The sequence below is a fragment of the Macaca mulatta genome, chromosome 7, assembly GCF_049350105.2.
Source record: "Macaca mulatta isolate MMU2019108-1 chromosome 7, T2T-MMU8v2.0, whole genome shotgun sequence".
NCBI lineage: Eukaryota > Metazoa > Chordata > Mammalia > Primates > Cercopithecidae > Macaca > Macaca mulatta.
In genome coordinates this window covers 36,775,001-36,790,940 of record NC_133412.1, presented here as the reverse complement: position 1 = coordinate 36,790,940, position 15,940 = coordinate 36,775,001, and the positions used below count along the sequence as shown (strand labels likewise).

The 15,940-nt window shown below is 39.1% G+C and overlaps 1 protein-coding gene and 1 long non-coding RNA gene across 25 annotated transcripts in view; one reads left to right on the top strand and one right to left on the bottom strand.

The window, feature by feature from the left end:
- FAM81A (family with sequence similarity 81 member A) overlaps positions 1 to 15,940 on the bottom strand; it is a 122,149-nt gene that overhangs the window by 59,023 nt on the left and 47,186 nt on the right. For 13 of the 24 annotated variants that reach the window (XR_013395148.1, XR_013395147.1, XM_077937947.1 and 10 more), the window contains 2 exons: positions 10,561 to 10,657; positions 8,995 to 9,268 (listed from right to left, as the gene is read on the bottom strand). Coding sequence is in view for 21 of the 24 variants with exons in the window: in XM_077937947.1 (XP_077794073.1) it covers positions 8,995 to 9,268; positions 10,561 to 10,580 (294 nt within the window). In the remaining 3 variants the exon portion in view is untranslated. 24 annotated transcript variants of the gene reach the window in all.
- The window catches only part of LOC144329900 (uncharacterized), an 8,560-nt gene continuing 8,033 nt past the window's right edge, over positions 15,414 to 15,940 (top strand). Inside the window, exon 1 of the long non-coding RNA XR_013395637.1 lies at positions 15,414 to 15,940. This exon is cut by the window's right edge and continues 349 nt beyond it. This is a non-coding gene — a long non-coding RNA (uncharacterized LOC144329900).

Here is a 15,940-nt window from a genome sequence, read left to right as displayed (position 1 = left end):
AGAACTCTCCACCCCAAATCAACAGAATATACATTCTTCTCAGCACCACATCGCACTTATTCTAAAATTGACCACATAATTGGAAGTAAAGCACTTCTCAGAAAATGTAAAAGAACAGAAATCACAACAAACTGTCTCTCAGACAACAGTGCAATCAAATTAGAACTCAGGATTAAGAAACTCACTCAAAACTGCACAACTACATGGAAACTGAACAACTTCCTCATGAATGACTACTGGGTAAATAACAAACTGAAGGCAGAAATAAAGATGTTCTTTGAAACCAATGAGAACAAACATACAATGTACCAGAATCTCTGGGACACATTTAAAGCAGTGTCTAGACAGAAACTTATAGCACTAAATGCCCACAAGAGAAAGCAGAAAAGATCTAAAATTGACACCCTAACATCACAGTGAAAATAACTAGAGAAGCAAGAGCAAACAAATTCAAAAGCTAGCAGAAGGCAAAAAGTAACTAAGATCAGAGCAGAACTGAAAGACATAGAGACACAAAAAGCCCTTCAAAAAAAATCAATGAATCCAGGAGCTGTTTTTTTTTTTAAATCAACAAAATTGATAGACTGCTAGCAAGACTAATAAAGAAGAAAAGAGAGAAGAATCAAATAGACGCAATAAAAGATGATAAAGGGGATATCACCACCTATCCCACAGAAATACAAACTACCATCAGAGAATACTATAAACACCTCTACACAAATAAAATAGAGAATCTAGAAGAAATGGATAAATTCCTGGACACATACACCCTCCCAAGACTAAACCAGGAAGAAGTTGAATCTCTGAATAGACCAATAATAGGCTCTGAAATTGAGGCAATAATTAATAGGCTACCAACCAAAACAAGTCCACAACCAGACTGATTCACAGCTGAATTCTACCAGAGGTACAAAAAGCAGCTGGTACCATTCCTTCTGAAACTGTTCCAATCAATAGAAAAAAAGGGAATCCTCCCTAACTCATTGTATGAGGCCGATGTCATCCTGATACCAAAGCCTGGCAGAGACACAACAAAAAAAGAGAATTTTAGGCCAATATCCCTGATGAACATCAGTGTGAAAATCCTCAATAAAATACTGGCAAACTGAATCCAGCAGCACATCAAAAAGCTTATCCACTACAATCAAGTTGGCTTCATCCCTAGGATGCAAGGCTGGTTCAACATACGCAAATCAATAAACTTAATCCATCACACAAACAGAACCAATGACAAAAACCCACCTGATTATCGCAATAGATGCAGAAAAGGCCTTTGACAAAATTCAACAGCCCATCATGCTAAAAACTCTCAATAAACTAGGTACTGATGGAATGTATCTCAAAATAAGAAGAGCTATTTATGACAAACCCACAGCCAATATCATACTGAATGGGCAAAAACTGGAAGCATTTCCTTTGAAAACTGGGACAAGACAAGGATGCCCTCTCTTACCACTCCTATTCAACATAGTGTTGGAAGTTCTGGCTAGGGCAATCAGGCAAAAGAAAGAAATAAAGGGTGTTCAGTTAGGAAATGAGGAAGTCAAATTGTCCCTGTTTGCAGATGACATGATTGTATATTTAGAAAACCCCATTGTCTCAGCCCAAAATCTCCTTAAGCTGATAAACAACTTCAGCAAAGTCTCAGGATACAAAATCAATGTGCAAAAATCACAAGCATTCCTATACACTATTAACAGACAAACAGAGAGCCAAATCATGAGTGAACTCCCATTCACAATTACAGAAAAGAGAATAAAATACCTAGGGATCCAACTTACAAGGGATGTGAAGGACCTCTTCAAGGAAGAACTACAAACCACTGCTCAATGAAATAAAAGAGGACACAAACAAATGGAAGAATATTCCATGCTCATGGATAGAAAGAATCAATATCATGAAAATGGCCATACTGCCCAAGGTAATTTACAGATTCAATGCCATCCCCATCAAGCTACCAATGGCTTTCTTCACAGAACTGGAAAAAACTACTTTAAAGTTCATATGGAACCAAAAAACAGCCTGCATTGCCAAGATAATCCTAAGCAAAAAGAACGAAGCTGGGGGCATCACGCTACCCGACTTCAAACTATACTACAAGGCTTCAGTAACCAAAACGGCATGGTACTGGTACCAAAACAGAGATATAGACCAATAGAACACAACAGAGGCCTCAGAAATAACACCACACATCTACAACCATCTGATCTTTGACAAACCTGACAAAAACAAGAAACAGGGAAAGGATTCCCTATTTAATAAATGGTGCTGGGAAAACTGGCTAGCCATATGTAGAAAGCTGAAACTGGATCCCTTCCTTACACCTTATACAAAAATTAATTCAAGATGGATTAAACACTTAAATGTTAGACCTAAAACCCTAAAAACCCTAGAAGAAAACCTAGGCAATACCATTCAGGACATAGGCATGGGCAAGGACTTCATGACTAAAACACCAAAAGCAATGGCAACAAAAGCCAAAATAGAAAAATGGGATCTAATTAAACTAAAGAGCTTCTGCACAGCGAAAGAAACTACCATCAGAGTGGAGAGGCAACCTACAAAATAGGAGAAAATTTTTGTAATCTACCCATCTGACAAAGGGCTAATATCCAGAATCTACAAAGAACTCAAACAAATTTACAAGAAAAAAACAACCCCATCAAAAAGTGGGCAAAGGAAATGAACAGACACTTCTCAAAAGAAGACATTTATGCAGCCAACAGACACATGAAAAAATGCTCATCATCACTGGTCATCAGAAAAATGCAAATCAAAACCACAATGAGATACCATCTCACACCAGTTAGAATGGCAATCATTAAAAAGTCAGGAAACAACAGATGCTGGTGAGGATGTGGAGAAATAGGAACACTTTTACACTGTTGGTGGGAGCGTAAATTAGTTCAACCATTGCGGAAGACAGTGTGGCGATTCCTCAAGGATCTAGGACTAGAATTACCATTTGACCCAGCAATCCCATTACTGGGTATATACCCAAAGAATTACAAATCATGCTACGATAAATCATGCACATATATGTTTATTGCAGCACTATTCACAAGAGCAAAGACTTGGAACCAACCCAAATGTCCATCAATGATAAACTGGATTAAGAAAATGTGGCACATATACACCATGTGGCACTATGCAGCCATAAAAAAGGATGAGTTCATGTCCTGTGCAGGGACATGGATGAGACTGGAAACCATCATTCTCAGCAAACTATCACAAGGGCAGAAAATCAAACACCGCATGTTCTCAATCATAGGTGGGAACTGAACAATGAGATCACTTGGACACAGGGAGGGGAACATCATACGCCGGCGTCTGTCAGTGGGTGGAGGGCTGTGGGAGGAATAGCATTAGGAGAAATACCTAATGTAAATGATGAGTTGATGGGTGCATCAAACCAACATGGCACATGTATACCTATGTATCAAACCTGCATATTGTGCACATGTACCCTAGAACTTAAAGTATAATTAAAAAAAAAAAAAGAAAAGAAAAGAAAAAAAAAAGGATGTTCTCTGCGCCCAACCATAACCCCTAAAATTTCTATGGAACCACAAAAGACCCCAAATAGCCAAAGCAACCCTGAACAAAAAGAACAAAGCTAGGGCTGGGCGCAGTGGCTCACGCCTGTAATCCCAGCACTTTGGGAGGCCAAGATGGGTGGATCACCTGAGGTCAGGAGTTGGAGACCAGCCTAGTCAACATGATGAAACCCTGTCTCTACTAAAAATATGACAATTAGCCTGGCGTGATGACATGTGCCTATAATCTCAACTACTTGGGAAGCTGAGGCAGGAGAAACACTTGAACCTGGGAGGCTGAGGTTGCAGTGAGCCAATATCATGCCACTGCACTCTAGCCTGGGCAAAAGAGTGAGACTCTATCTCAATAAATAAATAAATAAATAAATAAATAAATAAATAAATAAGAACAAAGCCAGAAGCATCCACTACCAGACCTCAAAATACACTACATAGTTGTAGTAACCAAAACAGCATTGTACTGGCATAAAAACAGACACATAGAACAATAGAACAGAAAAGAGAACCTAAAATTAATCCACGTATCTACAGCCATCTGATTTTGGACAAAGGTGCCAAGAACACTCATTGAGGAAAAGACAAATCTTCAACAAACGGTGCTTGGAAAACTGGACATCCATATGCAGAAGAATTAAACTAGGGACCCCCCCCACTCTGGACAAAAACAAAACTCCAAATGGGCAAAAGACCTAAATGTAAGGCCCGACATGATAAAACTAATAGAAGAAAACACAGGGGAAACACTTCAGGACACTGGTCTAGGAGAAGATTTTATTAAGAAGACCTGGCCGGGCGCGGTGGCTCAAGCCTGTAATCCCAGCACTCTGGGAGGCCGAGACGGGCGGATTATGAGGTCAGGAGATCGAGACCATCCTGGCTAACACGGTGAAACCCCGTCTCTACTAAAAAGTACAAAAAACTAGCCGGGCGAGGTGGCGGGCGCCTGTAGTCCCAGCTACTCGGGAGGCTGAGGCAGGAGAATGGCGTAAACCCAGGAGGCAGAGCTTGCAGTGAGCTGAGATCCGGCCACTGCACTCCAGCCTGGGCGACAGAGTGAGACTCCGTCTCAAAAAAAAAAAAAAAAAAAAAAAAGACCTCAAAAGCACAGGCAACAAGAGCAAAAATAAACAAATGGATTATATCAAACAAAAACGCTTCTGCACAGTAAAGGAAACAATCAACAAAGTGAAAATACAACCTACAGGATGGGAGAAAAATACCTGCAAACTATTCATCCAATAAGATTAGTATCCAGAATACAGAAGGAACTCAAACATCTCAACAGCAAAAAATATGCAATTTTTTAAATGGGTAAATGATTTGAACAAATATTTATCAAAAGAAGACATACAAATGGCAAACAAATATATGGAAAAAGGCCCAATATCACTATCAGGGAAATGCAAATCAAAATCACAATGAAGTATCATCTCACTCCAGTTATAACGGCTATTACCAAAACACAAAAAGTAACACATGCTGGCAAGTATGCAGAGAAAAGGGAGCTCTTATACACTGTTGGCGGGAATGTAAACTAGTACAGCCACTATGGAGAAAAGTATGGAGGTTCCTCAAAAAACTACAAATAGAACTACCATATGATCCAGCAATCCCACTACTGGGAATTTATCCAAAGGAAAGGAAATCAGTATATTGAAGAGACATCTGCACCCCCATGTTTATTGCAGCACTATTTGTAATAGCCAAGATATGGAGTCAAACCTAGGTGTCCAACAATGGATGAATGGATAAAGACAATGTGGTATATATATATATACAATGGAATACTATCAGCCATAAAAAAGAACAAAATTCTGTCTTTTGCAGCAACACAGATAGAACAGCAGGACATTATGTTATGTGAAATAAGCCAGGAACAGAAAGTTAAACACTGCATGTTCTTACTCATATGTGAAAGCTAAAAAAAGTTGATCTCAAAGAAGTAAAAATTAGAATAGAGAATACTAGAGGATGGGATGGGTAGGGGGAAGGGAAGGAGATACAGCAATTTGTTAAAGGACACAAAATTACCTTGATCTGGTCACTGCATATTAGATGTATTGAAACATCACTATGTACCCCAATAATATATATAATTATTGTCTGTCAATTTTAAAATTTTAAAATTAGTAACAAAAACAAAAACATCTGACAAAATTAATAAAACCAAAAGTTGGTTCCTTGAACAATCAGGCACAGTATTAAGATGGCAACTCTCCCCAAATGGATCTATACATTATTTGTTTTTATTATTATTGTTATTATTATTTTAGAGAAAGATAGGGTCTCACTATGTTGCTCAGGCTGGTCTCAAATTCCTGGGCTCAAGTGATTCTCCTACTTCTCTCTCCCAAAGTGCTGAGATTACAAGTGTGATCCACTGCACCCAGCCTTTTTAAAATCTATACATGCAAAGCAATGTCTATCAAAGTCACCTTTTTAATATAAACTGATAAGCTAATCCTAAAATTTAATTGAAAATGCAAAGGACATAGACTAGCCCAAAAACACCTTTTAAAAAGAACATAGTTGGATAACTTATATTACCTTATTTCAAAAATATACTCTAAAACTAGAAATCAAGACAATGTGGTATTGACATTAAGAAAATCATACAGATCAGTGGAATCCAGAAATAAACCCTTATATTTTTTGGTCAATTGATTTTCAACAAAAGGACAAATGGGAGAAGGATAGATTTTCCTAGGATAGCAAGATGAAAAAAAATTAACTTAGACCCTTACCTCACACCATATACAAAAATTAGTTCAAAATAGTTCACAGACCTAAGTGCATAAACTAAGAATCTTGAATTAAACATAGGGGAAAATCTTTGTGACCTTGAGTTAACAAGCAAATAGTCGTAAAGACACAACACCAAAAGAATAAACCATTAAAGAAAAAAATTGATATTAGACTTCATTAAAACTAAAAATGCTCATACTTCAAAAGACACACTATTACAAAAATGAAAATATAAGTCACAGAATGGGAGAAAATATTTGTAAATCACATATCTGATAAGGGAATTGTATCCAAACTACATAAAAACTTGCATAAGTTATCAATAATATGACAAATAACCCAATGTAAAAATGAATTCTGATACCTGTTACATTATGGATGGACCTTGAAATCATTATGCTAAGTGAGAAAATTCAGACACAAAAGGATAAATTATTGTCTGATTCCACTTATATGAAGTAGCTAGAATAAGTAAATTCATAAGGACAGAAAATAGAATAGATGTCACCAGGGGCTGAGGGGAAAGTGGAGTGGGGGGTTACTTTTTAATGGGAACAAAGTCTCAGTTTGGGATGATGGAAACCTTTTGGAAATAGACAGTAATAATGATTGCCCAACATTGTGAATGTACTTAATGTCATTAGATTGTACACTTAAAATGGTTAAAATGGTAGCTTTTTTCCCACAATGAAGAAAATCTAATTTTTAAAAAATGGGTAGAAGACTTAGACATTTCACCAACAAAGACATACAAATGATCAATAAGCATACAAAAAGGCGTTCAAGATCATTAGTTACTAGGAAAATACAAATTTAAACCATAATGAGATACCACTACACATCCATTAGAATGACTACAATAAAAAAAGATAATGCCAAGTATTGCTGAGGGCTAGAGAAACTGGAACCTTCATATATTGCTTGTGGGATTGTAAAATGTTATAGCCACTTTGGAAAATTATTTGACTATGTTTTAAAAAGTTAAATATAAGCTCACTATAAGACCCAGAAATTCTACTCCTAGTAATTTACTCAAGAGAAATAAAGACATATTTTTACATCAAAGACCTGTCACAAGTTTTCATAGCAGCTTTACTCATAAAAGCTAAAACTGGAAACAATCCAAATGTCCATCAGTTCCTGAATAGATAAATACAATGTGGTATATCCAGAAAATAGAATATTACTCAGACATAAAAAGGAATATGATACATGCTAGGATATGTCTGAACCGCAGAAAGATTATGCTAAATGAGAGAGGACAGGCTGTACAGTGGCTCACATCTGTAATCCCAGCACTTTGGGAGGCTGAGGCAGACAGATCACTTGAGCCCAGGAGTTCAAGCCCTGCCTGGGCAACATAGTGAGACTATGTCTCTAAAAAAAATACTACATTATGGATGGACCTTGTAATATTAAAAATACAAAAATTAGCTGAGCGTGATAGTGCACACCTGTAGTCCTAGCTACTTGGGAGGCCGACATAGGAGGATTGGTTGAGCCTGGGAGGTCAAGGCTTCAGTGAGCCACTATTGCACAACTGCATTCAAAACAAAAACAAACAAACAAACAAAACAAACAAATAAAAAAAAAAAGAAAGAAAGAAAAGGAAAGAAAGAAGCCAGAAGCGAAAGACCTCATATTGTAAGGTTTCCATTTATATGAACTGTCTGGAAAAGACCAATTTCTAGAGACAGAAAGTAGATGAGTGGTTGCCTGGGACTGGGGTAGAAGTAGGACTTGACTGCAAACAGGCTTATGCGAATTTTGGGAAGATGATGGTAGTGTCCTAAAATTGAATTGTGTTGAGGTTGCACAATTTTATAAATTTACTAAAAATCATTTAATTTTACACTTTTTGTGACATTTACGTTATATCTCAATAAAGCCATTAAAATAAATAAATACAAATCTGACAATGGAAAAAAAAAGAAATGAGGTTTAATTTTAGGAAGCATAATTCAGATATAATCTCCATCATAGGAAACAAAAGTTTTCCTTAATCTAGCCATATATCTATTATTCATATATTCAATCATTACATGTGAAAGATATGAACATTGAGTAGTGAGGGAAACCCAAGCCCTAAATGATCTGAAGCTTCCTGAACTAAACTGTGTGGTCCCTGTGATTGTTCAATAAATAGCAGTAAATCTACCAATTCTAAAAATAGACAATATTGGCCTTTTATTGGTCTCACTCCAAAGAGAACTACAGCAATAAAAAGGGGAGTCTGAGGAGCAATTCGAATGCCTAAATTGTCTGAGTTATAAACTGTATTACATATAATCATTATGAACTAGAAACATTTAACCTGAAGCAACAAAGTCTGACCTTAGTAACTGACTTAATAGCTGTCTTCAAAGATGTGAAAGATTACAGAGAGAAACTATTTGACTAGTTCTTCCCTCTCTTCATTAAGAGTCAAACAAAATAAAGTCATTTAATAATCAGCAAGGTAAATTTAGATTAAACATAACACTGACAGTCACTGTTATCAAATACTGGAATAAATTTAATTAGGATATTTCCACAAGCTGTCTCCTTGGCGATCATTAAGAATAGACAAGACAGACAGCTTTGTTCTAAATGCATTACTGCCTGGGAGGTAGGAATTAGACTTGGGTGACCTCCTGACATGGGGCAATTCTGTGGCAAGGGACATAGGCCACCTGACTTTCACAAACCTTACCTCGATATCCCGATTAAGTTGCTTCACTATGGCAGTTATGTTTCTGATATGCTCCTCCAAGAAAAGCCTGGCCAAGCGGTCACCTCCCCCTTTGTTTTGCATTTTCTGCAAACTGTTGACAATGTCATCTTTAATCCGAAAGGCGTGCTCTACAAGGGCAGCGGTGGTTTTCTCGTGGCAGAGGATCCTGTCTTCCAGTTGCTCCACGAGGCTTACAGATGAGTACGGTGCCATGGTCAGGGACTGGCTGTGTCGGGGCATGGTTCTCACTCGCCTGCAGAAGGGAATCATGAGGGCTGTTCATTGGGAAAAGAGAATTTTTAAAGCCAGATTCAAAACTTCCCAGAGAGGTTTGGAAATACAAATTATCTATAACCACATGCTAAATAGGGTTTGAGGCAGGATTTCTGCCTAAAAGAGTTTTCTTCATGAGCCGGGAAAGATCTTTAAATAATCATGCCCACAGATTTAAGTGTGCTAGAAGTGGTCTCCATGGCTTCCAAGAGCAAGAGGCTGGCAGACTTTGGTACACCGAGATGTCTCCCCAATATAATCTATGTTATCAAGATCAAGTTCAAACAAAGTCTCCTAACATGCTCTCCTCCTCCTCCCTTTCTGAAACAGTGGTTACAAACTCAATGCCTACATGGGTCAGGCAGGTGACATCAATGAGTGAAGCATACTACATATGAGGCAATAGGGAGTGTTAGGGACTTTGGAGAACTGGAAAGGGTATTTCCCAGCTAAAGGGAGCCACGGTTCTGCTGCACCCATCAGTAACCATCAGGGACTTCAGGTCCCTTTTTCCAGATCATCAGATATTTCAAGAAGAGCTAGCAAATTCAGATTTGATTGTGAAATCACTTGATTTTAAAATGTTAACGATTCATTTTAAAAGTATTTAAGGCCAGCGCAGTGGCTCACACCTGTAATTGCAACACTTTGGGTGGCTGAGGTGGCAGGATTGCTTGAGCCCAGGAGTTCAAGATCAGCCTGGGCAACACAAGGAGACCCTATCTCTATAAAAAACTATTTAAAAATTAGCTGGGCATGCTGGCACATACCTATAGTCCCAGCTACTCAGAAGGCTAGGTGGGAGGTCACCTAAGCCCAGGAGGTCCAGGCTGCTGTGAGCTGTGACTGTGCCACTGCACTCTAGCCTGGGCAACAGAGTGAGACCCTGTCTCCAAAAAGCGTATTCAAGAGCATGCAGGCCAAGCAATGTACTTCATGAGCCAATTTTGGCCGATAGGCCCCTAATCTGCAACTTCTGATTTGAAATGCTTAACAGGGATGTTAGCCTCAAGTCCCCAGAGTTATATTTCACTCTCGACAGGACTACTGTCGAGACAGGACTACCTACTGCAGGACTACTGTGAAATCTCTATTTCTTGGGGTCACTGAGTGGTCCACAGTATCCTATAAATTGAAAGCTAGAGGACACAACAGTGTTTCTCTTGCCCTTGAACAAAACCATTCTTGGATAATGTGACAGCCCAAGCTTTCATTTATAACTATCACACCCACTAGCAGCCCCCATGGGATGAGTGGAAAGGAAAAGTATACCTTAGATGCATATTTTCCATAAATTATACCTTTCCTTGGTGACACGAGAAGGAAGTACAGTGCTCCGTTGGGCCATTTTCTTTTTAATAATTCACATCTGTTGAAAAAATAAGCACTAAATTATTTAACAGTTTATATCTAGAACTTAACCTCAAAAGCTTATTATTAAGCTGCTAAGTGGATCATAAATTATGTTGAAACACTGATCAGTTATATTATTAAATGCCTTGTATCATATACATGAAATAAACAGCATATGTTTCCAAATAAGAAGAAAAGCAATCAAGCAAAATCAAAGCTCTTCTGAAATTAATACAGCTAAGCCTTGCAAGACAGATCAACAGGGACTGTGCAATGGAGTTTCCTGAAGCTTCCTCACTTCAAATCTGCATCTCAAGCTTGAGAAACCACTTTAACAGAAACTAGAGTGTCTTTAATAGGCTTATTCAATCTTATACTTCTCTGTAGAAATTTGCAGGAAACTACCTCAGTAAATTTGATCTCAGAAAATTTTTACTACTTGTTCCATCGTAAATGAAGAGTACTTATTTCTAAATTAATCTCAAATAAAATAGCACATGATCAATGTGATCTGATTTGTGGGAAGATATCTATCCACCAAGGGAACGAGAATGATATTCTTCATTAGAACTTGAAAACTTTATAATAAGATACAATCATTCATATTTCATCTTGCATATAAGGAACATTTGGCCATCGCAACTCATTAGAAATATGAAAAACACTAGAGAACGTTTAAAATACTTTTTTAGGTTCCTCAATACTGCCATCAATTGCCTTAAAACAATAAGTGCCTACTAACCATGATCAGATTCCATAATTAATTCTCATTTAGATGCTGGATTCAGAAAGCATTTCTGATTGAAATCACTGTTTTGGCATCATCTCTCTAGTGTTTTATTTTTGGAGTTTCAAAATGTGAACATTTCACTTTCTTAGACAAAGAACTTGAAACAAATTACATTTAAGGAAAAAAAAGTCATTCATGCCAAACAAGCTATGGTGCCCAAAGAGTTCTTCAGTGTCAAAGAGAAGAATTTCTGCCATATAGACCTACAGTAGCCCTCCCTTATCTGCAGGGGATACATTCCAAGACCCCCAGAGGATGCCTGAAACTGAAGCCTATATATACTACTTTTTCCTACACATACATACCCATGATTAAGTTTAATGCATAAATTAGGCACAGTATTCTTGCACTTTGGGGCCATTATGAAGTAAAATAAGGGTTACTTGGTCACAAGCACTGCAATACCCCAACCATCAATCTGATAACAGAGATGGCTATTAAGTGACTCACAGGGCCGGGTATACATGGTGTGGACACGCTGGACAAGAGGATGCTTCCCGTTCTGGGCAGGAGGGAGCAGGATCACACAAGATTTCATCACACTATTCAGAACAGCACACAATTTAAAACTTATGAAATGTTTACTTCTAGAATTTTTTATTTAACATTTTTGACCATGGTTGACCTTGGATAATGTGGAAAGTGAAACCATTGATAAGGGGGGACTACCATAAATAAAATTAGGCCAGTGTGGGAAATGCTGTTATTTCGGATCACAGAATCTTTACAGTTTTAAAGTTGTAAGACATCTCAGTTGAGATATTAATCTACAGAGTAGCCTAACTTAAGAAACATGTATTTGGCATCTATTAGCTAATTAAGTAACCTAACTAGGAAAAACAAAAATCCCTTCTCTCAGGAGAAGTCATCTAAACCAACCAGAAAACAATGGGTCGTGGCTCATGCCTGTAATCCCAGCACTTTGGGAGATCGAAGTGGGAGGATTGCTTGAGCCCAGGAGTTCAAGCCCAGGAGTTCGAGGCCAGCTGGGCAACATGGCGAAACCCCATCTCTACAAAAAATACAAAAATTAGCCAGGCATACTGATGCACACCTGTAGTCCCAGCTACTCTGGAGGCTACTCAGGAGGATCACCTGAGCCCAGGGAGGTTGAGGCTACAGTGAGCCATGATAGCGCCACTGCACTCCAGCCTGGGCAACAGAGGAGACTCTGTCTCAAATACAAACAAACAAAAACAATGGGTGAAGTGGCTAACCCTATGAACAAAAACACATGGGGAGGGAAAACAGGAGAGAGGTCGATTTTTCCTGGGTAGCAGCTAGGTCAGGAAGAACTGATGAGAATGAGTCGGCTTTCCCAAAATAGGGGATGGAGAGATTGTTCCACCCTTTCTCTCCAACACTCCAACCTCTACTTCCTTTCTTCTGAACATGCTCTGGCCTGCCTAACCTGTTCTTCCAGCCTCATATTTGGCCACTCCTTACCACAATCACCTGCCCCAGTCACCCGGAACCCTCCCCCTGCCACCCCATCCACCACCGCCCTTGGATATGTCCTGCATTCTCCTGCCATCACGCCTCTGCATGCGCTCTATGGGAAATGCCCTTCCCGCCCCTGCCAGCCTAGAAAACTCATGCACTCTTTAAGGCCTCACCAGCCCCTCCAGTCTATAAAATGGTTCTCTCTTTTGCATTTCTCCAGCTCTTTATCTGTTTATATACTATTTATTATACTCTATTCTTTTTAGTTGTTTAATAGTCAAGCTCCCCTACTAAACGACACGCTCCTTATGGGCATGTTTCAAATCTTAATAGACACAGGGCTGACCTAGAAGTATCCATAAGTGTTTGTTAATGACTGAGTGAATGACCAGCACTTCCAGATCAGAAACTGCAGCAATAAAGATATAAGACAATACAGTTTAGTTAAAAAGTATAATTATTTACCAAGACTGAATCCCAAATATTAGACACTCAATAAGTATCTGAAAGAATGGAGACTTTGGCATCCCCTTCTCTGAAGGTCATTTCATCTACCTGAACAGAGCCACAAAAGTCAAGCCACACCACTGATTATAGGAGATGGCTTTTCAGAAGCAAACCCTCCTAAGTGCTATGCAGCTCTATGACAAGAAATTTCATAAGGTATGAGCTCACAAGACACATTATTCAGAATGGGTGCCCTTTATGAATCTGGTGAGGATCTGCATATCTGGCAGGTCGCTTGGTTTGTTAGCATCACGAATCTTTGCCAGAACGTGGGATCTATATTGCAGATGAATAAAGATTGATAATGAATAAGTCACAGGATTAAATAACCTCCCAAGCATCGTTTGCAGATCTTCCCGTTGTTAATTCTGGCTTACCTGCCTGAGGTTATCATCTCCTGTACGTTTGTAAGTCTGATCACTGATACCACAGGTCTGTCTACAACCTTATCACATGGGTCTGGGTTTCATGCTGTTTTGATTGTGCTGTGATTCCACTATATTAAACAATATATTAAACAATCTCCACTTTACACGGTTTTAAAATTGGGAGAAGTTGGGGGAAGGGACAGGTAGGTAAAGCAAGAAGAAAAGAATGGGAAAAAATAACAAAAAATAAAATCCGGGGCCAGGCACTGTGGCCTGTAATCCCAGCACTTTGGGAGGTTAAGGTGGATGGATCGCTTGAGCTCAGGAGTTTGAGACCAGCCTGGGCAACATGGTGAAACACCGTCTCTACAAAAAAAAAAAAAAAAAAAAAAGTTAGCCAGGTGTGGTGGCACACACCTGTAGTCCCAGCTACCTGGGAGGCTAGGGTGAGCCCAGGAGTTTGGGACCAGCCTGGGTAACATGGCAAAATCCCACCTCTACAAAAAATCAAAAAAAAAAAAAAATTAGCCAGGTATGGTGGCACACACCTGTAGTCCCACCTGGGAGGCTAAGGTTGGAGGATTTCTTGAGCCTAGGAGTTTGAGACCAGCCTGGGCAACATAGCAAAACCCCGTCTCTACAAAAAAAAAAAAAAAAAAAAAAAAAAAAAAATTAGCTGGGCGTGGTGGGGAAAATCACCTGAGCCTGGGAGGTCAAGGCTGCAGTGAGCCACGAATGCACCACTGCACTCTAGCCTGGGTGACACAGTAAGACCTTGTCTCAAAAAAGGAAAAAAGAAAAACAATCCAAATGCCCCAAATATGCAATATATAAATAGAATTCAGGAGTTCACAGAAGACTAAAGTGAACTGCTATTATCTAAATCATTATTTGTGATTATGAGGATTCTATAAAGGGAGAAACAAAAAAGGAAGTAGATATACATAGAGATGAGTATTTTAATATTTTAATGAAAAAGAAGACATTAATGCCAATTATTATGGTTTTATAAGTAACGTGACACTGAGTAGAAAAACCTGCCATACCATTTTAATGTAAAATGGTAAATGAATTTAATAAATTAAAACAACAATTTTTACTAAGAGTTGAATATCAATCATGTAAAAACAGTTAATTTTTCATTTCACTATTAAAATATAGGATTGATACATTATGCCCAACCATCGGAATAGAAAATAGGCAAAGCATTTATGAATAAAGCGGTTGTAATATGATGGTGAAAGAAAACCCTATTTCCTTATAGCTAAAAACAGAGTGAAAGGATAGAGGGCGGGAACAGTGGAAGGTTTGTCTGGAAAGACAGCTGGGAGTTGTTCTCTAACTCACCTCCAACAGCACCCTCAGGCCTTTGGACTTGATCGGCAGGCCCTGAGGAGTGATAGGAAATTGTGGGATGGTGGAAGGCAAGGGCCTCCCAGGCAAGCAGGAGTCGGAGGAGATGGGGAGGCACAGTGGTGCATGCAGGCCCAAGGCCCTGGTGACTAGACTGGGAATTCAGGCAGCCCAGAGATGGGATCTGGCTGGAGTAGCAGGAGAGGCATGCAGATTCACCTAGGGCTTCTCATTCCTCTCTCTCCTCTTGCCTCCCTCCCTACCCTCTTCCAGCTCTTCTCCCTTACCTTCTCCCTGCCTCCTCTCTTACAATTTTTTTTTTTTTTTTTTTGCTTTCCCTGCCATTGATTCCTCTTCATTTTCCTTTGCCCTTTCTCTTCACTTCCCATTTTTCCTGCCTGTTTTCCTTCTTCTACTGTCTCTCTCATCCCTCTTTCTCTCACTCTCCCTTTGTATAACTACAGTCCAACATAATTTTCTCTCACAGAAAACATGCTGGTAGGATCAGAAAGGCTCTTGCTTGAATCCCGGCTTCCCCACTATCTGTACAATCTCAGTGGGCCCACCTGAGTTGGCTGGGTTGGGGGTCACATAACTAACAGCTGCTCACACATAATGTAAGGAGTAACTGCTTACTCGTGAAGGTCAGGTACTCACGAAGCACATTTATGTGCATTAGTTTAATTCATCATCACAATTGTTTGTAAAGGATTACTCTTATTATCAACATTGAACCAGAGGAAACGGAGACTATGAAATGTTCAGCAACTGGCCCAACATCACGTGTCTAAGGAGAAGTAGAGCAGAGATTTGAACCTAGGACCTCAGCCTCTGCATC